Source organism: Diadema antillarum, unplaced genomic scaffold (genome assembly GCF_040938485.1).
Source record: "Diadema antillarum isolate AM-2024a unplaced genomic scaffold, OU_Dant_1.0 scf00000029, whole genome shotgun sequence".
NCBI lineage: Eukaryota > Metazoa > Echinodermata > Echinoidea > Diadematoida > Diadematidae > Diadema > Diadema antillarum.
In genome coordinates this window covers 4,631,570-4,659,483 of record NW_027270918.1, presented here as the reverse complement: position 1 = coordinate 4,659,483, position 27,914 = coordinate 4,631,570, and the positions used below count along the sequence as shown (strand labels likewise).

General features: G+C 38.3%; 1 protein-coding gene across 1 annotated transcript in view; it reads right to left on the bottom strand.

Moving 5' to 3' along the window:
- The window catches only part of LOC139739115 (sorting nexin-6-like), a 29,063-nt gene extending 3,098 nt beyond the window's left edge, over positions 1 to 25,965 (bottom strand). The window contains exons 1-10 of the mRNA XM_071649737.1: positions 25,831 to 25,965; positions 19,750 to 19,857; positions 9,841 to 9,951; positions 8,935 to 9,056; positions 7,711 to 7,834; positions 6,628 to 6,723; positions 5,552 to 5,657; positions 4,258 to 4,333; positions 2,597 to 2,636; positions 199 to 285 (exon numbers count right to left, since the gene is read on the bottom strand). Coding sequence (XP_071505838.1) covers positions 199 to 285; positions 2,597 to 2,636; positions 4,258 to 4,333; positions 5,552 to 5,657; positions 6,628 to 6,723; positions 7,711 to 7,834; positions 8,935 to 9,056; positions 9,841 to 9,951; positions 19,750 to 19,857; positions 25,831 to 25,872 — 912 coding nt within the window. The 5' untranslated portion in view covers positions 25,873 to 25,965. The remainder of the gene's footprint in view (positions 1 to 198; positions 286 to 2,596; positions 2,637 to 4,257; positions 4,334 to 5,551; positions 5,658 to 6,627; positions 6,724 to 7,710; positions 7,835 to 8,934; positions 9,057 to 9,840; positions 9,952 to 19,749; positions 19,858 to 25,830) is intronic.
- Between the last annotated feature and the right edge of the window lie 1,949 nt (positions 25,966 to 27,914).

Sequence of the window (27,914 nt, the reverse complement as noted above, 5' to 3'; positions counted from 1 at the left end):
TAAAAAAAAAATTCTGCCCCTGTCACCCTTCAGAGGCAATGGTCCAGAAAATTGTCATGAAAACAAATCTTAAAGTATCAGATCCTTACATATTTTGTTTGTGAGCTCATATATTGGTTTCAAAATCTCTGAAAACTTCCTTTTATCAGGTGAAGAGTGTGAATGTCCAAAAACATTCCACAAGAGAGCTATGCCAACCTTTGCTGCTGTCGAGTCCCTCATGTAGTAGCGCAGAAGATCCGACTGCTTTAGGTCCTCATCTGATGCCACTCTAGCTTCTAATTTCTGTGGGAAGTAAAGTAATGGGGAACATCAATGTCGTGTTACTAAAATCTTTCTACTCTTTGCTGTGGAGGTTATTTGTGGGCAGGGCGTAACATACAGATATGGACTGCTTTTCGGGGCATTATTCATATTATTGCCCTGCCCGAAGGATCTCGACTCCATGCCATGACCTAAGAAGCTTGCACACCAAGGGTCAAAGCATGGATTTAAGATCCTGAGGGGCAATACTATCGATAATTCCTTGAATAAAAGCAACCTTTATGTTTCATACACTGAATAGACTTAGAAAAATTTTTTACTTGGCCAAATGCCAACGCACATCAAGAGCTGCCATAGATGTTTGTATTGCAATCGCATTGGACACAGGTCACCTCTCATGCTAAGGAAGCAAAGCATTTACAGTGCATGTGCACATATCCACGTACACACCAATAGAGGGCAGTTTAGCACTATGGGACAGTTTGGGTATTATGAAGCTGAAGGCAATAGTTAAATGTATGCCCCTGATTTCAACCAACCAGAATCAAGGATTAATCAAATGAGATATATAACAAGAGATAGTGTATTGAACTATTCTTCCTCTTTCGTAAACGAGCATTTATGCACAGTGCCCATAACTGAAAAGGCAAGTGCAAATTTCATTTTTTTGTCCAACAGAGAGGAGTAGTTGCCCTGAGGGAGAGGATAATAGTGGAGAGAGTCTTTGCATGACTATAACATCTCAATTGACTGTTTATTATAAAGAAGAATGCTCACATTAAAAACAAACAAACTAATATATCAATCAAGACTATAAATACACTGAAGGACAAAAAAAAAGGAGTGATCATCATGGAAACAGCAATTTCTAGCAAACCAACCTTCTGAAAGAGGGACCAGGGTGCTACATAAGCACTTGCCCGATTGCCCGGGGCAAGTGAAAATCAAATTCGGACAAGTGTTTTTGAACAATGAGAACAAATTTTTGCCCGAATTGGGCAAGCAAACAGTTTTGAAGCCATCTGTTTTCCACTTATTCCCCCCAACAAACCCATAAGGTCAACCATACAGAAGCCCAAAGATGATGTCTGTTTAGTGATGCAACGCACTCTAGACTATATTTCATTTCAGCAACTCTCCAACACTTTTGCGAAGAAGCCCTAATAATATATGCAATGTGACGGCAACACTTGATCAGACAGATTCTGTTGCTCCATTGCGTGCGAATCAATGTGTGCTGTTTATTCAAATGATTGTGTTGTTATTAAAGGACAAGTTCACCTTCATAGACATGTGGGTTCAGTCCGGTTGAGTGAATGCAGCAATATTAGTAGAACGCATCAGTGAGATTTTGAGCAAAATCGGACAATCCGTTAAAAAGTTATGAATTTTTGAAGTTTCTGCTCAGTCACGGCTGGATGAAAAGACTACTATAGCTTGTGATGTCACATGAGTACAACGATATAAAGAAAGAATAAAAAAAATTCAACATATTTCCATTTTTCTCGCATAACAAAAGAACACTCGACTTCTCTCTTTCAGAAGGCAGGGGGAATGATATTACCCTTAACATACGTCAGTAGCAAGTCGAAGAACTGTGCACTTTATTCAAAAAGTAAAGTTTTGTGAAATTCTCTTTTTATTTTCCTTAGAATCGTTGTACACATGTGACATCATACACTGTAGTAGTCTTCTCATCCAGCAGTGACTGCACAGATACTTAAAATATTCATAACTTTTGAACGGATTGTCCAATTTTCCTCAAACTTTCACTGATGTGTTCTACTAATATTGCTGCATTCTCTAAATCCTTATGTATATGAAGGTGGACTTGTCCTTTAAGCCCTTGACATACACATGGTTTTCAATATTATTTCCTTGTATTTTTGGGACTTTCTTTTCGGGCAAGCAAAATTAACATTTGGGCAAGTGCTTAGCGGCAAATTAGAAAATCTGCTTGCCCGACTGGGCAAGTGGTAAAATAAAGTTATGTAGCACCCTGGCGGACAATCTTTTTTTTTCCTAAAAATCAATGCTATGATTTTAACAAAAGTTGTTGGTTATTTCTTTTCCTGCCCTTAACCTCTGTATTTTGAGGGGAAAAAATACACTCCATGTTACCACATACAAAGTCAGAGCAAATGATACCACTGCAATTTAAAGTGAACATACAACTTTTACTTTATTGTCAATGATACACACTGATACTGACAGCGTATTGGTCAGAAGTAAAATGCCACTCATCTTTAACATTCAGAGATGTTTGAGCTCATACAGGGTAACTACACAGATATGAGTATTAACAGGTACAACTGAAGCTATATGAACTTACCCTCAGTTTCTCAAATGTCTCTGAAATCTTGTTGAAGAATCTATAGAAGAAAATATGTAGGCAAGTAACAATTGAATGAAAGGCAACAGTCACGTATCATCCTACAGACATTGCAAAATTGAGATTCTTTATTAACCCTCTGTGCGCTTTGCTTGCCGCTTGGCACAGGATGCCACATAGCATTGTACACACTGCCCAAAATCTCTGGGACAGGAAGGGTTAAAAACATCTCCACCTGCATCAAGCAAGTGCATCACCTGTAACAATTTGTTGACATTCCACCGCGTAACCTGAATACAGCTTGACGTAATGTTCTGATGTTGCCGACGTCTAAGCACAGCTGACCTTTTATGACCCCCCCCCAAAAAAAAAAATGTCCATATACACGCCAACTCTTTATATCCCTGCAATTATACAAACCACTCATTACAGTACATTAAAGTGGAACCCAAAAATATTACGTCTTATGTCAAATCACTAACTTGGCTAGCAACTGCCATCTCCCTTTATTGGTATACATAATATCTACACTCCATCTTGTTGGGTTTAGACATCTGCGCTGAAAAGAAGATTCATATTTGACGATATCACATACAGTTTTTGTAAGAACCTTAAAGCCAAAACATAGTTCTGGTACGCCTGCAAAAGTTGTCAAATTTCGCTCCCAAATGTGAACGTATGCCTAAGAAATGTGCGGAATAACGCTGTAATAACAAGATATTCGATGGGTAACGACGAAAATGCGAAATATTAACCAAAAAGGTTCACCGCAGTCGCTATCTCAGAACTTACCTGATGGGGGTCAGGCTAAACTCGGACTCTGGGACAACTCGGCCTCGCTTTGACGGTGGGCCGACGTGTCCCTCTGGATTGTACAGTGTTGTACTATGGGAGCGGCCTGTATAATAGCGCTTCGCGTTCTGGCTAGTCGCAGTTATGGTCCAGTTGATACAACGCGCGCATCAAAAAACCTCTTTGGCGCACATGTAAAATTAGTGTGCGCCTATCAAGCACTAAACAGCGCGTCTCAGCAACTCAGGTGATGTGCGTAATATGCCTGAGGACCGCGCGCGGTCCATTTGTTTTAAACAGGATTAGCGCACACTTTCCTGTCTGTTCAGTAAAGCCTCGTTTGTTATACAGTAGAATATCAATGGCAATCACGAACTGCATGTAAATTGTCTGAAATAGGGTCGAGTTTTCCCTGAGACCGAGTCAGTCTGGATCCTTCTGGAATAAAAGTCGGTAAACCGACTTTTATTTTTGATCTCAAAATACTCCAAAACGACTCATCATCTAGGCAAATCGCGTCAGCCAGGTAAGTTTCTTTGTAGACTCTTTCGATATATTGCAAGCAAATATGAAATGGTGCCAGACAGGTTCTCACACCCTTACCAAAACTATGTTTTCACTTTAAATGTTGCATCTTGGAAGCAGGGATATTTATCATTTAATTCAGCCATAAATCATCTCCCAATAATTGGTTCTGATTAGGTAACTTGGAATATGACTTGAAAATTATCAATTAGGACTTGATTCTAATGATTAATGTTGCAGGCCCCTGCTCTCACAAACATACACAATATGACAGTGCAGTTTCACCTTCAACATATTTGATCAACAAAATAGATATGCATGATGTACGACTTGAGTGCACTTACTTGTCTAAATCTGTTTTATCGATAGTTCCAAGACCTAATAATCCTGACGAGATTTTGATATATATATCTGCAACATCTGTAAGAAACAAAGATGGGAGAAACAAAGACAGTGTATGTAAAAGCTACTGAACAGACTGCTCATTTTCATAATTATATACCGTTACATAAAATAAACAGACATTCATAATGTTGAATAAATATAATCACTAAACAGATGCTAAGAATGGGGTATCCACACAATAACTCCATTGGATTCTTTGTCTTATTCAGTACACAAATGCAGATTGCAACCACTCTCCATACAGTATTTGTCATTGTGATGGATGAATCAGTGTTGGGTAATGTAGGAAGGATCTACCTCAGCATGAAAGTACAACAATCCTACTCTTATTCTTATTTCAGTAAAGAAGGGATATCCCTTTACTTGGGTATCAAGCAATGTTTTAAAAGTGGAAATTTTTGAGGTGTGGAAATTTTTGCACATTCCACACAACCAGAGACTAGCATGAAAATACAAGCACGTGAATATTTTTGCTTGCTATATGTACCACTATGTAATGTCTTGATTCCACGGAATTAAAAACGCTCAAAATTGATCAAACTTGGCCGAGCAGGAAAAATTACTCGTGCGAAAATATCCACTTTTACAGTACATTCAACATCGAAGACACACAAATAGAGAAATTATGCCTCAGATTGTGACTCCTTCAAAATACATATGATGGTTTGGCAAATGAAATCCTTAAGTGTTTGCTTGTCCTATCTTTGTTTTGTACATCTGTGATACTATCCATTGAGTCACAACAGCCCTGCTCTCTGTATGCCTAACACAAGCCCACTACATGGCTTTTTTGTTAAGAATGGGCAAGGCATTTCAGGTAAGAAGCAGAGTAGTCAAGACGCTGCTTTATTCATCCGGCCATCCAGTCAGGTGGCAATATACTTTGGAAGTTACGTTCACTTAACCTGTCCACAGGTTCATCTTGTTTTCAATATCTAAGAGATTTTATTTGCTTCTTGGATTAGGTTAGTATAAGTACAATGCTTCGCAAAATGTAGGCCATTACAATAATGCACTACTGTAAAAGTGGATATTTTCGCGCGACTAATTTTTCGCGCACGGCAAGGTTAGAAGAGTTCCACGTGCTTTTAATTCCGCGGAACATATGGAAAGCAAAAACATTCACGTTCTTTCATTTTCGCGCCAGTTTCTGGTTGCGTGAAATGTGCGAAAATTTGAACACTGCGAAAATTTCCACTTTTACGGTAAACTGAGAGGGAACTGAATTTGTACCTTTGTGTGCTCGTGTCATCTTATCTGACTTGCTTGTCGCGTCCTTCACCTTGTTGTGGTATTCCACCAGGAAGTTCTTCTCATGCTCAAAAAAAGTATCGACGTCCTGCGGAATATAAATTGAGAAGCGCTAAATGCTTCTGCTGTGCACCATCAGAATCACGCCCACACATAGTCAGTACACAGAAAGTGAGGCTCTCAAGAGTGATGAACAAAGTATACAGTCCGACCGCTCTTATCCGGCCATGTAGGGATTGACGCCTGTCCATATAAGCAACTAGGCCGGATATGGGACAAACAATGTTTATGTACATGTACATGTATCTGCCAACCCACTGGCAGTTAGCTTACACTGGAACTGGATCTATACTGGCCTATTCAAAATCAGTCCATTTTTTACAGAAATTGAAACATTACACTGTAAAAATTAAAAATGTTCTATCGGAATATTATAGGTAAATCATGTGAATTTTGTAAGAGATGTAATCAAGTTTGAAATCCCTTTCCTTTTTTTATTTTTGTCTTCACCGCATGAGCATGTCCACATGGCAGAAAAGTCAGGATAAGAGATAGCCCGATAGTCGAGGTCGGACTGTACATGCAGATAAAAGAGCTATATATATTTAATATTGACAGATAAATGAAACGTGGCAAACAGCAGTTAGTGCTGAAATGATAGGAAAACGAAGAGAGATCTTAGTGCAATGACTGCATGGATACAAACATAAAAGAAAAATAGATGGTGGAATACAGATGACTTTGAGACACAAAGTCTTCATCCTCTCCATCACGCATAGGCAAGTGTAGGATCAAGGCACCACATCACATTCTGGCAAAGGGAATGCCACTTTAATTAAAGAATCCATTAAAAGTTTACAACGCTAGAGAGGTAAACACTGGTTCTGTGTCATTACATTGCATTTATTGCCTCCGGCACCACTTCATGGCGAGGTATAAAAACGTGGACATGCTTCAAATTGCTGTAAAACAATACAAAAATGTCTAAACTGAGCTTAAAGCAAAGATTTCAGGAAAAAGCTGGAAAAAGAAAGAACCAACTGCCCTCGTTGTCTTACCTTCTGGCCAGAAACAAGCACTTCATCCACTGACTTGGTGACAAACTTCATGAGGCCTGATAGTTTCTCCTTCTTGTTCTTCCCTCGCACATTTAACTGGAAACATGGAAACAAGGCCCAGAACATTCTTATCACAAAGTGTAATAATCACAAATCATGCACTTAACCCTAACTAGGCCGGGGGGTGGGGGGGGGGCCTCGGCCCCCCCTCGACGTTCCGCGTGATGTATCCCAATCGCAAAAAGCTATCGCCGCGACGTTTCATGACTTTTTTCTTTCGAGTCTCCCGCATCTTTTGACACCAAATTTGCGACGCCCGTGCACGCGATTCCGAAGTTGTGCATAAATATGTACATGCATGTCAGACCAAAAATTGCGCAAAAACGTTAATTCGTGTACAATTTCAATGCAAACTGTGCTTACAGGCAAATTTCATAAAAGCATGATTATTTTGGTGTTTTATTGATTAAAATCAATGACTAATATATTTTCTTGTTCCGAGCGATGTCGCGGACAAATTTCATCAAAAAAACAATGAAAAACATAAAGTCGAAAAAACAAGGAAATACATAAGAAATTTAAAAAAAAATAAAATACTTTTTTTCTGATATCACAATTTTTTTTCATTACATTTGCTAAGGACACTAAAAAGAATATTTACACAAAAAATGTGCCTGTTTTGAGCTTTATTTTGTGATTTATACCAAATAGTTTGATTTTATGCATCATCATGCATAAATTAGCATAATTTAGCATAAATGATGATTTTCTGAAAAAATAACTTCATGGTATTTTAGATTACATCATAGGCAATGTGTGTGCCAATTTTCTTCACATTCGCGCGGTTGACGGCCGAGATCTGCCGTCAAAATAACACTTGGACGTTTGAAAGAAATCTACCTCTGACCCACAGACACCAAGACGAGGGTCATCACATATGAATGCACACTAATGAAGCACACCAAAAACGACGGTTTTGCGGATAAAAGGCATATAAAGTGTTTAGTTATTATAATATCTGTTTTCTGAATGCATACATCTCAATTCAAAACTATTTGTTCCTTTCCTTTGCACCCAACTAACCTCTTGCTTGTATTCCAGGAAGACTCGGAAGTTGTGATCATTTCGCAGGGTGGAGTGGGCTGCTAGACGCTGTAGAAACACTTCATGCATAGCCACAGTCTTCTTGAATGTTGCTAAGTACTCACTGTAGGTAGGCAATTTGAAAAAAAAAGAAAGAATCTGAATTTTATATGCTAACCTTTAAGGATATGTGCGATTTTGAAAAGTATGTGAACATGACATTCAAGATGTTCTCCTTGTTCTTCAATATTTGTATTAATTTGTTAATATGTATTGTGTGCAATATTGAATCATATGTGATATCATCCTATCTGCTAAACTTTCACCAATTGCTTCTGCTTCAAACTTTATGTATTTACAGCCAACTGTTGGGAAGTAGCTGAGGCTATGTCATGAACACAACAGGTATTTGCACTTCCTGTTTGTTTTTAGGTCAAATAATATGCATGGAATTACAAATTGGACACAAAGTCATAATTTCAAAAACATGTAACATCTAAATGTCAAAATGTGTCATATTGGGTGAAGTATATTCATTGTCCAATACTGCATCTATATCCTTGGTATGTACTGTCAGTTGTTTTGGCCACCTTCTCATAAAAGGAAGAAAATGAAAGGTTTCTTTTCATCCCCCCCCCCCCCCACCCACCATGATAAAGGGGTTAGAAAGTAATATGAGAAGTTGCTTAGTAAATCATGAACCCTAGTACATCCTCTCTGAACAATAATCTTGCATACCGAATCAAAACTAAAAGTGGAATTTGCCTCAACAACAAGCATTCTGAGAACTTTAAAGGTCTGCACCCACTATTTGGTATTTATCTAATCTGATGTTCATTTGTAACTTTTTGCAGCTTGGTTGAGGACTATGTTGTGACTGGTAAACACAACTATACAGCTTACGCCTTAGCTTGCTTGCCAGAAAATAAGACAAATACTGAGGAAATCTTACTGGACAGAATACACTTCCACTACATCCATTAAAAGCATTGCTGAACAAAGTTCTGTCAAGTCATGAATAGTTTCAAGTGTACAGCAACACAAAGTAATACAGCATCCTAATAACAATATCTGAAGGACAATAGACTTGCATACCCAACCCCACACAGTGTGACAGTACCAAAGCATACAGCATTTCAAAAGTAACATGGCACAGGATTAGACTTATGCCTCCAGCCCCCTACAGCATGACAACATCTCTGCAGTAATGTGGCTTAGACTTACGCCTCCAGCTCCTGCTTCATTTTGTTGAACTCTTCTTTTGTCATGGTGCCCTCACCCTCCCCTAACTTCTGGAGCTTCTCTCTTGATGCATCAAAGTCTGGCCTTGGTGGCGCTGGGGGAATCTATTTTCATGAGCAATCACAAAAGATCATGATGACACTTTGATGCACATTCGTAATACCTTAGCTGTTGATAAAGAATAGCTGTTCATTGTAAATGCTATGAATACATTTTGTCAACAATCAAAATTCTGAATAAGATGATTCAAACAATCAAACAATCAATCTTGCTTTTTGAAAAGGATGTGTATAGTTCATCCTTATAACAGTAAACTAACAGGGCCTGCATATACAAATGACATGAAACTTTCACATCAATTAGATATCAAGCTTGGTTCTTTATCACATGCAGAAACTTTCTACAGGCTGCCTGGAACTTTGGATAAAGAAAAGAATCAAAAACATTAATTCACGTTTCTCGCTGCCACATTTGTCAATGCTATGGTAATAACTGGGATGGCATTTCAACATTACATGAAGTAAATGCTACTTAAATAAGTCACAAAAATATCTATCACTGACTACATTTACTGCAATATATGGATGGCAATATGTTGTATTACTCCATGCACCATGACACAGCACTTGGTAAGCTTTGAAAAGGATCAAATACATCATACAAAGGCGACATTATTCCGTCTATCAAGCTGAATCAAAGGTAACGAGAGTGAAAGCAAAACAGCCTTTCGTTGCTTATGGAGACAATAAAACAAAAAGACGCATAAAAACCAATATCAGCATCTAATGAGGGTATTATGTTCAATGATTCTCTCTGTGCAGCAAAAAAGTCACACTTTCAATGACCACAGGAAGATACAAAGCATGAAGTGGGAGAATGGCAACTTACAATGATTCCCCCGTAGTCCTCGTTCTCTTCGTACATAGCATGGAGCCAGATGAACTCTTCATGTTCTCGCTGTACTGAAAACTCACTCTCGCTGAACTCAGGAAGGGTTGTCTAAGATAATGAGAACAAAGCAGAAACAAGTGTAGAGATAATACAAAAATGTATTTAACTTGGCAACTTCTTAATTTCTTAGTCTTTTTCTCCCCATGCACAAGGAAAATTGATATTAAGATTGAATACAAGTATGAGAAACACATGAACAAGACAGCAAATTATGAAGACATATCAACTGAAGTAGAGTTTTAGCAATATTTCAATAACAGTGATGATCAGATGATGATGATAACAACAACAACAACAATGATAACAACATCAACAACAAGTTTTTCTAGGCCTGCATTAACCAGTTAAGGACGAGTCCCGAGTATACTCAAGTAGGTGTCTATGAGAAAGGCGTGTTGTAGCGTAATCAGTCTGTCCTCGACGGGTTAAAAGACACCTCACAGAATTCCAGTTGTTTTGCAGGATAGTGCAAAAGACACAATGTGCAGAGGACACCAGATACGAAAATTCAATAAGAACTGTTCTCACTTCTCACACAGTTTGTAATGTTGTGTTTCATGTCAAATATCAGGACTTTAAAACCTCTACAGCATACACATCTATTGACAATAAGTACTACGAGTACATTGTGCCATTTATGCATGCCGTATGTACGTACTCTGTAAACTGAGAGTACGGTACATAAAGGGCAAAGTTGTATGATCTTGGTCAAATTGATGAAGAAACCTACTCTTTAATTCAAGAAATTACATTCTCCAATTGTGTTCTTCTATTTCTGAAGTGGACAGTGATTCTGTGGCTGATTGTAATAGCCATTTAATCTCACCAAACTTTGCTTCTAATGTATTCAAATACAAGTTGATTGAACATCCTCCCTCTCAGTTTTCATAGCATTATATGATAGAAGAAATGACAAATGAAGAGTCTGGAGGAATGCATGAGGTCAGTCCCACTCATTACTGCAAATAAATGCTCAGCTGCCCTTTTGGCATTACACACAAAACAACATTAATGCCAACACTACAGCATGTGCTACACCACTGAAATGCAATGATCATTCACACTACAGGACATTTCAACGCTGTGTGTTCTTACTAATTCTCAAATCACAAGAGTCAATATCATTAATGATGACATAAATTATGTATCACAAATGCCAAGGCACCTACAATTGTATGAGTAATCACCCATGAATCGCAATCATCCATAATCCTTGAGTTTTGAACTAAAAAAAAAACAACAAACCTGTACACCATAACCCACCGTGGTGAAATGCATTCTCACTCAACATAAGAAGCCCTATCCCATTTACATCATGTGCATACTTGGTTTACAATTATGAACAAGACAATAGGATCTCACACAATATCTATAACGCATCTTCTAGTCATCATAAAAAGCAGGTCAACGTACAACAAATGAAGTACCGTAATGTAAAATCACTGCTCTAGAAAAGCACTTAACAAACAAAATGAATCCAACAAACATGGATATTCTTGAAGCCATCACCGGCAAATGCAACTAAGACTCAAAACACCATTCTCACAAGAAAGATAAAGCATTTTCCCCTAGGAAAAAAAAACAACAACTTTTATAAAAAGAATGTCTACCACTATGTGAGACATCTACTGGGTAGTATGTGGCCAGTACCTCATGCACTATGCTTAGCCATTGTCTCTCTGCTTTGAATATCATGGTATTCTAAACCTGAATGCATCTGATTACCATCCAAACCCCATTGAAAACTTGAATAATTGACACAGTGCACACACAGAGTGCATCAGTTTTGCTTCAAAACAAAGGAGCTACAAAATTGTACACATTGAACTGAATGTCAAGTGCTTTGAAAACGAAACTAAGCAAGTAGAGTCTCCTCCAGAAAGGGCAGCACCAATCAGCATCAGACACATTTGTGTGCCTTCACCTTAAATCTTCTCCAATAAATCCATTGTATTCATTTTTGAAGACATAATGATTTCTTTTTCACTCTTCAATTTGTCCTGTTAAACATATCATCATATTTCTGTTTGGGCTAAAGAACTATAGATATAAGAAGTCTTAGGGGTATTATAAGTTAATTTTCCATAATTTTTCCTTGATTGGACACATACAAACATTGTTTTTAAAATCTAATTGATACCTTTCTGGAATATGATGCTATACCTCATGTAGATTGTTCAACACAGCTTTATTGAGACTCTTTTCATTCTCATGTCCCAATCTTATCAATATCAAATGAGTTAGAAATTTACTAGAATTAATTCAGAAATCAAAACACTCAAAAGCTACTACATCTCATAGCAGCTCATTCCATGCTAGAACTGGCAGGATCATAACAAAGCATAGGGGAAGTATGCTTCATTAGGGCTTCTAGCACAAAATGATTCAACAACCTATTATTAAGCTCTGGACAGGAAGAATCCAATATACCTTTGAACTCCTATCCAAGCCACTCCCTTGCCAAGAGAGATAGAGCAGAGCCACCATCAATGTTAACTCACTCATTAACACGAGCAACAATTCTGAGTAAGACATAAACAGTATTCTACAGTGGTGGTACACAGGGGGTTAAATGTCACTGATGTGTCTGCAAACTCGTGTGAGACTTTTTCTGAAGAGAGTATTAAAATGTCTTGATTGCAGATTGATGCTTCCTCTGAGCCCAAAGTGGGGGAAGTAATAACTGCTAGACTGCCAAAATATACAACAGCTGTTCATTTTCAAATGTGTGCATGTCTTTTACACACATTGAAAATTAATAAAGTGAAATCGATTTCAACCCTCTTCACCACTCAATAACACTTTAACAAACCACCAGTGAAAGTACACCAGTTACTGAAATGATTTTGTATTAATGTTCGCATTTTGTTCCAAGAGAACCAAATTTACTTGGAATCTCAACAAAAGTCACACTATGAAGAAATTACTAAAATATGTCAATACAAATTGATCAAGATCTAAATCTTCAGAATTCTCACTGTAGCCGACACATTTTATGACCAAGATTACAAAACATTATCAATCAAAAGAAAAATTCCAACCAAAAATTCCAATGAGACATAGCTCGAACATTTCCAGCAGATGATCTCTTCAAAAGGTCATACCAAGACAACCTTTTGTACATACTGTTCAGACTAAGAACCATATCACTTAGTTGTCCTACAATCATTGCTGCATTTATGTTTTCTTTATTCATACTATAAGCTCTTGCTTTGTGATAGTTTTAATAGTAGTTACAAATGTATATGCTGCAGAAGTTGACAGTAAGCAGGTAACAAATGGATTCCACAAAGGAACCAAAAACTAATGTCCACCAAGGCACATCCAATCCACCATTCACTACAGAGTCTACACCCAGATGGGTATTGCTCTGTAAGATGTGATGCACAGCCAGTAAAGATTCGTTTCTGTGAACTATCAAACAAGATATGACAACTAACAGGTAATGTTGGTGGAGAGCAAGTCAGCATTATTGGTGACTACACTATTTGAAATATCTTAGAGCTGTGGCATTTGTTTACTGTTCTGCCTGCATGAGTACAATTTAATGTCAGAATATGGTAATGCTCACTGATGGCCAAATGTAGAAGTGCAAAGTCTAGGGGTCAGCATTCCATCATGGAGCTGCAACACATACATATAATATGTAACTCCATGATTCCATTAACTTTAAGCTTTGGTCATCATGAAAATCAAGAATTAATTTACTTGTAACATGTAAACACCATCTCAAATTTGGGCACGGCAGAACTATCATTTCAATCATGACACAAAATGTGATAGATATCTATTTGGTGAGCAAAATTTCATGATAAGCTTTTAATGGCCAATTGTGGCATACTGTACGCAGCAAATCCCATGACAGTGGAAGTAAACCTTGCATAACCATTCATGATAATCCTACAGTTTGTTGATGAGTTACAGACACACTACTAATTATGTTCATGAAGATGTGGCTGCTATTCTTTATTTTTTAAATATTCAACTATCTCAATTCTATTCTTGTAAACAAAGAACATAAGAACACACTGCTTGTTAAAATGGAAAGTTTGTACCATATAATTTGTATGAGGTTGAGCACAAAAGATGAACATTCTAGAATCATGTCATATTATATGGCAAAGTCCGCTAAGCACAAGGAGGTAACCCTCCTTGCTACAAAGTATTCATATACCCTACAGTGCTAAAAAGACAAGGTACGTTTTTAAGCACATGATCTCTTCTACAAACCAAACAAAAATAATCTACTGCACTTCCCTGGACCAAAGGCAAGAGTGTGAAGCTGAGAAATTGTATTAGCAGTTTACTGGGAAATATTCATTTTACTCTTTGTGTAGAAATATGTACATACAGAAATACTGCAACAAAGACAAAGAAACAGTGGGGGTAAAAAGAGCAAATGCTGCCAATCTTGTGAAATTTTTTAACACAATCCAGGAATTAACAAATAAAAAAGAGGACTACTGAGGAAGATTAAAGACCATTTCATATTTTGCTAGTCTGAACACACTGCATTTTCATGCATTCACCCAGGTATGTAGAAAACAATTTAGAATGATAACATGATGCAAACAGGCATTCTAAAACATTTATCTTGATCTCAGGAAACAAATGTCAATACTGCCATTTCAAAGAGCATGCCGCAACAAACAAAGCCACCTGACATTGTAAACAGGACAAATGATTGATTACTTTCACATGCAATCTACTGTACGTAGAAACAATAAACACGACACAGGAAAAGAAAAGCAGCTCTCCTACAATGCAAATTGTGCTTGTAAGCAGTAGCAAGCGCCTACTCCATTCAGAATCTCAAAACTACAACATTCTTGCAGGATAGCTGAAGCTCACGAACTGAGGAATCTAAAAAGTATTTATAGCACACGAGAGCATGAACTGTAGGCGTCACTTGCTGAAAATTTAGCTTTCTACAGAAAGAACCTGTTCAGTCATATTTCATTTTAAATCCTTTGTTGATACAAAATATTGTCATCTTGTCCTCATTGTCAAGCATGTGAAATCAATTAAATAAGAATTTAATAAAGAAATAAAACAATATTGTTGTCCTCATCCACACCAATCTAACTATGTCTGGTTTATAGCTTGCAAATGCACAATATATATATATATATATGCAATTTGCTGGCATGCAGCCACTTCAAAGTTGCAATCTATTTTTTGGGTACCCCTTGGTACTTTCACAGATTAAAATTTGCCACAACTAAAATGCAATAAGAGCTGCTCACAAAAGCTGTAGGAGGCCAGCACTTTGCATGTTGGAGAGTAGCTTTTACATGTCCACTGCCATAGAATTTCAGAATCATTGGAACAAAAAAAGAAAATAATAATATATCTTCAAATGGCTGAAATCTGAGGGGGTAAAAAGCAGACAGTGTGCAAGAAGCAGGGTTAGCACTGACTACAAACATAAAAATCAAAACTTACTAAAGATAGGGTATCAAGCAAATTTGGTCTTGCAGGACGCTACAAAAAAGAAGAGAAAGATCTACAGACAATATATGTACACGTTTTCAAGCATCATAACATTGGGACATTCAAAACCATGCTTGACATTACACTATACAGTCTCACTTATCACAGCCAACACATTTGCATATAATGTGCATATATTCTGCAGCTAACAAAAACAATGAACTATACAAGTAAATGGAAAGATCCAGGAAATGTTTGGATGTGACATCAACTAAGAGCCCTTACTCTTGCACCTAAACAGATAACACTGTAATTGCAAATCCAAGCTAAATTCAAAAGCTAATAAATCTAAAAGTCACTGAATTGCAACTAATTTCTCTAAGTTTAGCTGTGGATGGCAGATACCAATCACATTTGACATAGGTTATATCAAGCTGAAAAGTCTTTTCACATACCCAGAAATTCCAACCCTCCCCACTTTCGGTGGCAGATCTCACTCTTTGAGGCTATTTTCTCTAAAATCTCCAGCTCTTCCATCTTAGTTTGAATTTCTCCCATTATGGTTGTGTGTCTCCCGCTTTAGATGTACAAATTATGTATTTTCTCCAGCTTGAAATTTAGCTTTCTCCCGCCCAACTTTAGTACTGTCACATATGTGTTCAAAAATAAGGCCAAAATAGCACCAAAGGGCATCTATAACCCTGGATCCATCACAACCCTGGATCCATCACATGTCGCACTTAGCGCTCGTGATGTGCACTGCACACACATAATACTGTGCGCATGTTCAGGTGTCAGAGTCTCCAGTTTGCTAGGGTAAGGTCAAGGCGGGAGAATCTCCCATATAAAAAGATATCTAGGGTTGGAGTCTCTGCATATACCCCCCCCTACATAAATCAAGCCCAATGTGCATCAATTTTTTTATCTCTCTAAAATTCCTCATCTTCAAATACAGTAGTCAGCCTTATAAGATGAACAAATTCAACTATGATACCACTATACCACATTTTACAACAGTTACACAGGTTTCACAAACAATCACCACAGGTATGCCACTACACATTGCAATACAACATAATGCGTACAAGAAATGCTGACCACCAATTCAATCTGGGTTTCACATATTGAAATGAAAACTTACAGAAAAAAAAAAAAACTGTGTGCCTGGGAATGGCAGCTACTCAAAGAAAGGGGGACTTTGACTGGATTACCAGTGCTGGTAAAAATGAAAAATGGTGAAAGTGCTTACTGGTATGTAAAAAGTTCTATTACTGTAACTTCATGATCACATTGGCTACCCGTTCTACACTTTAGTACTCTGCCATAACCCACACTCACTCTGTCATTCCATCTGAATGACTATAATATTTACGATGTAACTTTAAAAACATAACAAGGTAACAACTAAAACTGATAGTGATGTCACTGAGTCTATGCTGCCTGGTTCTCATTCATATCATGATGACTTTATCTAAAACATTAAAAAGGAAAGATGTTTGGGTCAAAAAGTGACAAATCAAAAATGCAAATGGGCAATTCCGCGGTTAGTAACGTTACATTTGAACAAATTTAGATATTTGTTTTTACTACTAAATTACCATTTATTCATTTAAAGCCAAAATTATGTCAAAAACATGTTCATCATTCCCAGGTTTATGATACAGAAAAGAATGATTACAATCCAAGAAATAATAGCATTGCTATGGCAACTGAAAGGGCTGGTTAGTAACGTTACGAAAAAAGGACATGACAAAAAAATCAATGTCTTGTAACAAAAAGTGTGCAAAAATTCAAGTTACTTCAAACAAAGTGTTGCATTAATTTCAATTATTGCATCATGACAAATGTTCACACAATGTTTTTCAGCAGTTCGACCAATAATTTCTTAGCTACTGTAGACCCCAAAAAGCATGGTTAGTAACGTTACGGTTAGTAACGTTACATTTGTCCGGAGTAATTCCGCAGGTCATTTCACCCTTTTGTAATTGACAAAATGTCACATGACTTCTGGAGTATTTAAATGTATTTATCTTTTACCCTTTAGCAAAACTTTGAGGAAAAAATTTCAAAGGAACCCACTGTAATTTGCATTTAAGTGAATTTCAGCATCCCCAGTCCCACATGTACATTTTAAATGATGGTTTTAGATCTCGCGAAATCAATAAATACGAAAGATAAAATCTACTGAATTTAAAAGACCTTAATGATTGGTGAACATCCATGGCATTAGTTGATACCTAGATTAAAGAGTAAGATAAAGAGGCACATTTCTTTTATCCATGTCATGTCCACCTAACTGCGGAATTGCCCAAATGTGGTAGCTCTGATCTACAAGCACCACAAGCAGGTTTAGCTCACTTGTGCTCTAAACTATTAATCCTGTTGTCATCTTTGAAACTTGCACTAATCTTGCTAACTTTGGATATGGAGGGGCTTACAACTTTACAGAGATGATTTCTTACAACATGATGTTCTAAGGTCCAAGAAGAATGCATAAGTTTTGTCTAACTTGTTTATATTTATAATAAACACTTACAGGTAGATTACCATAAATTTCCATTGAAGCTTTCAAAATGCAATTTATTATCTATAAACAAGACTTTTTACAAGTTTGGCAGGTTTGCAGGAGGGGGGGGGGGGCTTTGGGTTAAGCATGTTAGCACTGAAAATGGACATTTTAAACACATGCCACTTTGCCAGGAGTTTTTTAGTACAGAAAGTGACCCATTCATCAGCACTACTGCATTATCAAAATATTATATTCATTCTCTCATCCTCATAACATGTGCTGGTATACTATTATAACCAATATAATATGATTGTAACCAATATTGAATGTCCAATTGCATTAAAACCAAAATACAGTGGAAACTCGATATAACGAGATGGTCGGGACCGAGTCATTTTCCTCGTTATAGCCGATATCTCGTTATATCAGTAGGCATGAAAGAAGGCATAAAATAAAGACATTAATTTGCACATGTGGGACTACCCATCATATTTCAATCAATACTGATAACTTGATATTGTGTGTGAGGGAATTACTCACCTTTATGGGTAAGAAGATGTTTTTCGCCAAGGAAATCCAATATCAAGAATGTGTTTCTTATTAATTGTAGATGTTTGAATTTGTAAATCTATATAGCTTGCGATTGAATCAAGATCGTCTGTGGATTGGTATGTGGTTATCGTATGGGTGTGTGTTGTGTGGAAAGCTTGAATATGGTCTGCACAATGCTGTGTGTGTATGCGACACATTCTGTATGTACATTATGACTGCGTGTGTGTGAAGACGGGGAATTCCCTAAGTAGAAGGCCAATCACAGCATCAGATTGCCTCACGCCTGCTAAACGTCTTGATGATGTATGGCCGTCCCACCACATTTTCTGCATGTATCAGTGTGCGTGCACACACACACTTCACACGTACAACATGCAGTGCTTGCTGGAGTGCACTGAAGAAAATGATTATGTGTGTACAAGACAGTTTTTGGCGCATCAAGCTTTACAATCTCGGAAGATGATAGTACAGGCGAAGTAAAGCTTTACCGAAGGCATTTTGCTTTACCTCGCTATAGCAGGTTTGATTTACTATGTTTTTCTTTGTTTGGAAGTCACAAAATTTATCTCGTTATAGCAGTTATTTCGTTATAGCCGATCTCGCTATAAGAGTAGCATTTTACATAGACTTGTGTGGAAGGAAATTTGGGACCGAGAAAATTTCCTCGTTATAACCGATATCTCGTTACAGCAGTGTTCGTTATACCGAGTTTCCCCTGTAATATGATTGTAACCAATATTGAATGTCCAATTGCATTAAAACCAATATTGGATGTCAATTTTAATAAACTTCAACCATTCTGGCTGTCAGATGCTACTGACTCTACTTATAAAAGCCATCTTCACCATGCAAGCAAGCATGCAACTACACATTGTATGCATAGATCAATATGGCTTTTCCAGTTGTTTTAGAGCCCATAGTCCTTCAATTCATTTACTAATATTGCAACTGATGATGCCGTTCAAGTCTGAACTTCTTCAAAAGTACTGCATCAGCATCATCATGCAATATGGCTACTATGAAGTTAATTATCATCGACATGTATCATCAACGTTGAGCAGGTCCCATACTGAATATGCAGAGTTACAGTTCTAGAACTTCTATGTGTATGGAGACCCTACTGTCTCTGAATTTGGAGATTACAATATCTTAAATGTGCTCAAAATACAACAAATAGTAAGCAGCTTTGATTAACCATTTAACATTTTTGTCATACATGTATAAAATTGCACATAATTTGATAGGAATTTCTTTTAGACAAAAAGAAAAAAATGAAATATAACAATATATCTGCATACAAGGTAAGGAGTGCAAATGAATGGGTCATCAACGTGCAAATACGTCATACTCACTTTTGTGTGGACGGTAAATTTAACCTTGTCTCTCTCACTGAGGGCATCTGAGATGTCTACCAGGAGGGAAGTGTCCGTGTTCAGGTCCACATTGGACTCTGTCCTGGCCTGTGGGAAATGAAAGGATCTCATCTAATTCTACATCTGAAACGAGTGTATGAAAATGCTTGAATTAGAGCTTTGTTGTATGGCGGGTACATTTTTTTTTTTCTAATCTTGACGTGTGGTTATATTCTGAATAATGTAGCATTTATGACTTACAGTGTAGTTGAGGATACATGTAGACACTTCAAGGAACTTCTGTAAACTTTATATCTGCACTATACTGAACATTCCAGATGGGAGATGCAGAAATTGCTATGCCAATGCCATGTCATGGACTCCCCATGAATGATGCATGGCTATGACTAACTGTGACCAGCAGCCCCATACGCATAGCGTAATGGGGCTGCGGACTGTAGCATTCAGGATCATGACAGGGTAGTATCGCGGACAAATATCAACTTAAAATCGAAAAATTTCTTCAATTTGAAGACTTACCAGTGAAGTTGAAGTATTGACAACAGGGTTCGTGCAACGTTTGGTTCTGCCACTAGCCCCTTTCTGTTCAAATTGATGACTTAATGTGACTCGGTCGAGAGGAACCTGGGAGAGCTACACCGAATTGATGGCCAGCGCATGCCCACACATCACATGCGCACAATTTTCAAATCCATTGACTGGATAAGATGTCTGTGTGCGCATACGCTGGCCGTCAATTCAGTGTAGCTCTCCCAGGTTCCTCTCGACCGAGTCACATTGAACCAATTCGAACAGAAAGGGATTATTACATACCTTGAATGTGGGCGTAAAGTTAGACTTAACTTTTATTTGCCCCTCGGTGTCGTCATTACATGACATTAATAACTTTTAGTTGGGCGCTGTGCGGTATAACATGGACAAAAAAAATCCCGTCGGGGTTGTATTTGTTCTTGTCTTGACTCCAGAACCTCTCTAGGTTAGACTTAAAACTATTCATGGATGGGCAGTCAACTACAAATGATGGCAGCTTATTCCACTCACTAACAACTCTTTGAGAGAAAGAGCCCTGTCTCACTTTGGACTTTACATGTTTCTTCAGCATCTTAAATTTATGACCACGCGTCCTTCCTCCAACTGAGAACTCAAAAAAATCTGAAGACTTCATAAATTATCATCAATCCCATTCACAATCTTAAAGATCTGTATCATATCGGCTCTATGCCGTCTATATGCCAATGAAGGCAATTTCAAGTGTCTAAGTCTTGCTTCATAACTCAAAGGTCTGAGTGGACATATCATTCTGGTAGCTCGACGCTGTACATTCTCTACATTTACAACATTCTTCTTCCAATGAGGATGCCACACTGACGAACAATATTCTAATGTTGGTCCAACAATAGACTTGTACAGTTGAATAAATCTTTTTGAAAGTAGAAAGTGTACGATTGATAATTCCAATCCTACGATTCGCTGCAGTACAAATTGTGTCCACATGATGAGTAAAATCTAACTTCTTGTCATAATTTACTCCAAGATCTTTTACATATGTAGCTACTGGAATGGGCGGGTTTGTTTCATCCATTGTATAACTGACACATGGGTTATTCCTTCCATAATGGATAACTTTACACTTTTCCTGGTTAAAAGGAAGCTGCCACTTTTTTGACCATTCCATCACTCTAATTAGTTCAGCTTGCAGATTCAGTACATCATCATTATCATACATCTGTTAATACAACTTGGTATCATCAGCAAAGAGCTTAACTTCACATCTGCCACTTAACAACACATCAGAAAGGTCGTTTACATACAACAGAAACAAAATCTGCCCCAAAACACTACCTTGTGGGACTCCACTAGAGACTGCAGTTTGTGAAGATGATACACCATTGACCACCACTCGTGATCTTTCACTTAAAAAAGACTTAATCCACTTCAAAAGATTCCCAGTGATCCCATACGTTTCTACTTTCCTAATCAGTCGTTCGTGAGGTACACTGTCAAACGCCTTTAATACTATAATCTAAATATACAATCGACGTTTCCACCATTGGCAGAACCAAACGTTGCACGAGCCCTGTTGTCAATACTTTAACTTCACTGGTAAGTCTTCAAATTGAAGAAATTTTTCGATTTTAAGGTGATATCTGTCCGCGATACTACCCTGTCATGATCCTGAATGCTACAGTCCGCAGCCCCATTACCCTATGCATATGGGGCTGCTGGTCGCAGTTAAGCTATGACATGGTGCACTATTATCATATCATTATTTGGTTGCATGCTGCAGCATTATGCAAAATAAATCTCACAGGGACAGGTTTCAAAATACAGTGCACTCCCATTACAACAAACACGGTTATAACAAAATTTTGTTCCAACGAAATAACATTTCAGTACATTTTCACTCTCAGGTCCCAAAACTATCTCATTAAAGGAAAAGTTCACCTTCATAGGCATGTGGATTGAGTGAATGGAGCAATATTAATAGAACACATCAGCAAGAGTTTGAGGAAAATCAGACAACCCGTATAAGGCCAAGTAAAAAAAGAAACCAGTTTCTCGTCCTCGCGCGCATCGATTTTGGCCGCCGCATCGAATTTTTTACTATTTACTATTTTCAAAATGGCGCTGAAAATACCAAGAAATTCATAATTCTCGTCCCAGCCCGCTCCCCGCCCGCATCGATTTTCAGTTGCCGCATCGACTCTTTTGATATTTACTATTTTTTTCGGCCGCCGAAAAAAAAGAAAAGATCGACAATTCACCTACCAATCGTGACGTCTCATTTCTAATTTTTACGCCTTGCGTCCTCTACTTAGCTGTAGACTGTAGTACAGCTGTAGCTTCTGTGTGTAGTGCGTATGTAAGAACGCATGCATTTCACACTGCGAGCTCGGCCGATCGGCAAGAAGGAATGACCCACAAAGCAGTCGAACTGCACTGTAGTTGGATGGGCGGCGCGGCGGGCCGGCCTACTGGGCTGTGATGTACAGCGCACTCGGTACGTCGTGAACGCGATAGCGGCAACATTTTTGCGAACAATCGCTGATATTCCACGCATATTTCGCGCGTTGTTCGTAGTTTTCCCCGTTTCTGATATTTTAAGCGGATGAATTGTACTGTACAAATGCTTGTGAAGATTGTACGGTATCGAGTTTGTATACATTTTCATGTCATTGTGACTATGTGCATGTGTGTGCAGTGTCGGAAGGTACGATGCCAGCAGAGAGGTCCACACCTCCCTTGCATTTTTTTTTAAGACGGCACAGATTGGGGCATGGCGCGTGTTAAACCTATGGGAAAAACGTTGGGTTAGGGTTTTTGGTTATGGTTATGGTTAGGGTTAGGGTTAGGGTTGGGGTTAGGGTTAGGGTTAGGGTTAGGGTTAGGGTTTGATGGTTAGGGTTAGGATTAGGATTAGGGTTAGGTTTAGGGATAGGGTCCCCGATAGATTTTTAGTTTCCCCAATCTGTGCCGTCTAAAAAAAACACGCGTGCCGGATATGCCAGTGCAGTGGCCGTGCCGCACCGTATATCGGCAAAGTGTGCGTGTTTTGTAGCTGTCCAGGGTCCCCATCCCCTGGTCTGTCACGGCGATACATTCTATTTTGAAGAGAAAATGAATGCGCTTTTCCAGCATATGTAGAATTATTAAATGGGTGTATCTGCAAAATAAATAACTTTTCCACGGATTCTGGTTTTTCTCGTATTTCTGCGGGATACTTTTCTTCACGATGTGCACGGACACAGCCGTGAGTGGTATCATCTGTAGTGTGTACTGTTATACAATAATTCATCATCCAAATAATGAGTGATTATCAAATGTCTTTTTAGAACATGAAGAAACATCTTTAAACGTTTAATGCTAGAACGCCATATCAGTATCATTTTGACATCCATCTGCAATTGTACAAGCCAGTTTCCAGTTGAATGTGCTACAATTGTACTGTGAAGAACTGCAGATATACATACCAGCTGTGTGGACACAAAAAGTCACAAAAACCAATAAATAAAGCAGTGTTTTGAATATCATGGAATTTATTTCAGTCGTACATTTGTTGAAAGACATGTTTTATACCTGTTTCAATTAATAGCACAATACATCAGAATTGCGAGTACACTGGTATCAGAAAAGCCATTAAAACACTAAATACCAGTATTAAGATGGTCATTTTCTCTCGACATCTGTATAGTGGAAAGAAAAAGCAAATGTATTTCTGCATGCATGAAGTTTCATTTCAAGTATGGCACATATATCTATTTGTTTGAATATGCACAGAGTGCAGGCAAGACGTACACTTGGGACCTGGTCTCATAACACAGCTACCAGAGTGATATTTCATTTCATAAATTGAATATAGACAATTGTAAAGCCCTCTCTCGTTACCTTTCTCAGAATTACCGGACGAGAAACACATATTACTTTCATTTTGACGATCCTTGAAAAAATAGTAAGATATCAAATAGTAAGGACCTCCCTCATCGCCTTGCTCAAAAAACCCGGACGAGAAACTACTTTCTTTTTTTACTTGGCCTAAGAGTTATGAATTTTTGAAGTTCCTACTTAGTCACTGCTGGATGAGAAGACTACTACAGCTTGTGATGTCACATGTGTACAACGATACAAAGAAAGTATTCAGAAGGAAAATTCAAGATATTTTCACTTTTCTCGCATAATAAAAGAACACTTGACTTCCCTCTTTCAGAAGGCAAGGGGAATAAACATACGTCAGTGACGAGTCGAGAAAATACAAATTTTTTTCAAAAAGTAACATTTTGTGAAATTCACTTTATATTTTCCTTATATCTTTGTACGCATATGACATCATACACTCTAGTAGTCTTCTCATCCAGCAGTGTCCGTGCAGATACTTTAAAAAATCATAACTTTTGAACGGATTGTCTGATTTTCTCCAAACTTCCAATGACATGTTCTACAAATATTGCTGCATTCACTACATCCACATGTACTGTATATGAAGGTGGACTTGTCCTTTAAAGACATGAAGTCTATGGCACAAAATTTGCTGAAAACGAACACAGTTAATATGGTAAAATACTAGAAGTTAAACTTGCTATAATGACGCGACACCACTTTTAAGGGCTATTGATAAAGAAAAACAAAAGAAATGCGCTCCATTAAATGCAGATCACTTACGGAATTCTATATCAATAGCACAACACACATGCATAGGAGAACATCTAGCATTTCAATGACTTGTGTTTCAATAGATTGGGAATCGCTCAGTCAGGTCTGCAATGCACTCCCTGCTGTGAGCTGTGCTACACATCATTCCTGATGAATAGCTTAGCAAATCGTATTTCACTTCCAGTACTACGAACTTTCGGAATAACGAAAATTATTTCATTTTTGAAATTATGATTTTCAGATTTCTAACATTAACGCTAGATTAGTAGATTAGATAGCTGTAACATGTTAGGACTAGGGCCTACCGGTAATTTTAATTGTTTAACGTTAGACTTAGAATCTATGCTTCATGTTACGCACGGTCAAATTTTGGTACAGGAGTTCGAACCTTGGTGCAGGTTGTTTAGATCCATTGAGTTACTTTATTCTTGTGCATTTCAATCAATCGAATTAGCTAGACAGCTAGACAGATGGACCGATGGATGGATGTAGTGCCACTACTTGTACTGGACTGCGAGCTGTTTTGCTTTTGCTCTTGGTTGGCTACTCTCCGAGAGCTTGACTAGCTCTGCTAGCTCTTTCTACTGCAAACTGGTATTTCTGTAGAATCTAACTGTTTAGAACTCCTGACATGCATTGACTAGAACCTAATGTGGTGAAGACCTATCAACATGATCATGATGATCAATGCAATGAACTGAACTGGTTCATATAGGCTCTGCTGCTGCAAGAGCCTAGCCACTGCCACTCGCTCACTCATGAGAGACCTCTCGGCCATATGATATAGCACACAAAACATTTATCGGCAGTGTGAGCTGCAATGTTACTGTAGCTTTAGTAGGTAACATTGTTAGTTCTACGGCAAGTTCGTGTGGTGGAGACATCGGGATGAAGAGGACCATTAACACTTACCTTCCCCTGATCCTCTGCCAAGAGATCTTGGCTGTCTTCCATTCCGTCCTGTTAAATGAAAATGATTAGAAAAACACAGTTAGAGCAATAGTCATGAGCACAATTAGCAGGATGTTGTTATAATTTCTAGTGGATCAAAGAGGGTACACCCACCATCATGGCTGCGCTGCAGGTTTACACGTGCGCGTTCCTCATCATCACCATGTACGAGCGCGTATATATTGGGGGCGTGTACGTATGAACTCCAGCATCTCGCGCGCGATCCACGACCGGTGCTCGGACGATCCCTCTGCGCTGCTGGAAAACGCTGAAAAGATACACTACAGTACTCGAGCAGCGTTTTCTCCGTCCTTCCGGCAAATTTTTTTCAGTGAACGTTCTTTTTCTCTGAAGTGCTGACTTCCCATGATAAAGCCTTCTGTAAGCAATTAATGGCTGATTTCAACTCTCCCTCTTTAAATTTTCGCGAAATCTCCCGTTCTCCCGCCCAGGCTCTGTGTCTCCCGCTTGTAATGATTTCTTACTTAGTATGTGTTGAAAAATAAGCTTTAGATGTCAATAGGCAATTTCACATGGCATGCATGAATATCATCTACAGGTGTATGATAGGCATATTATTATGTGACATGAAGTTTTATTAAGCCGAAATATATGATTGAATCATTGAATTAGAGCATCGAGAACCCTATCGACCCAATTGTAAGGGACTTTCGCGCTTCGCGCACATCAAGTTGGAGTCTCCAGTTTGCTAGGGGTTCAGTAGGTGCTTGGGGTTGGAGTCTCTGTGTCACGGGGCAGTGCCAGATTTCTCTGACATATTATTACACTGGCGATATAAAAGACGCAGATCATGGATGATCATGTAGACATCAATGTTGTCTCATGTTTATCCTTGCAATGATATAATTTGTTATATTCTTATTTTCTGCTTTGCCATTCACTAACAGGCCCTATTGCACAGTGGTATATTCAATTTTTTTTTTCTTTCTCGCGATATTTGCTGTTTTATAATCACACGCTTCACATTCATTCATCCCTGGATGATTTCCAAAGAGCATGATTTTTACAAGGATCATTTTGTTGGCAGAAAAAGTTATCATATCATATCGTTTAGTGTGCTTTCCATCAGTTGACCACCCGGTGGATACATCACCGTGCTTTCCAGGTCCAGGATTGGATCAGTAATGGCCATATATACATTTGACTTACTGGGCGTATGATCATAGATAATTCAGGTAAAATTCAGGTAAAATCAAACGTTTTGTATTTCAATGGAAATGATATGTGGGAATAAGTGTACTGACAAATAAGGGTTACTCGTATAGAATTGGAGTATGCTAAAATTGCCATGCAGGAACTTTAAAATCCCAACGCATGGAAGATCGATACATAAGGCAGTGGCGGATCAAGGGGGGGGGGCACCACTTTTTAACTTTTGTTAAAACAAAAGAAATAAAAAGAAAAAAATGGGGGTACTTGAAACCCCCCTTTGCGGAATTCTTGAATCCTCCGGACGCAGTCGGACGCACAAAAATACACTCACATAACAACCCAAACTCACGCAGATATAAACGTGACAGTAATACACAGAATTCTCGTCATGAAATCAGTTTATACATGAAGCTTATAGGTCTATATGGAATATTCTATTTCAGTGTGTAAATATTTTCTTTCATACAGAACCTGAGTGATATCAATAAATATCAGACCCTAAAAGCTTGCTATAGATAGGAAAATAAACTACTATTTTTTCTTACCCATATATATAGAGAGAATGTACACTCTTAAAACATCCGAGTCAGAACTGATATGACCCGGAACTGGGTCCGTTGGGGTCACACACCGTTCCGGGTCAAAAATGACTTGGAATTTGGTCATGAAGACCCCGAATGGGTTCACCCTGACCCAATTCATGACTCTGAATGGGTCATATCTGACCCCATTCCTTGTCATTCAGGGGTGTATCCAGGATTTTTTCTGGGGGGGTCGTAACCAAAATTTTTGGACCTTTACCTTTGCGAGGGAGCGGAGCGACCGAGCGGGGGGAGGGTGTGGGAGGGGGGTGTCCCCCCTTCCACGGTAGG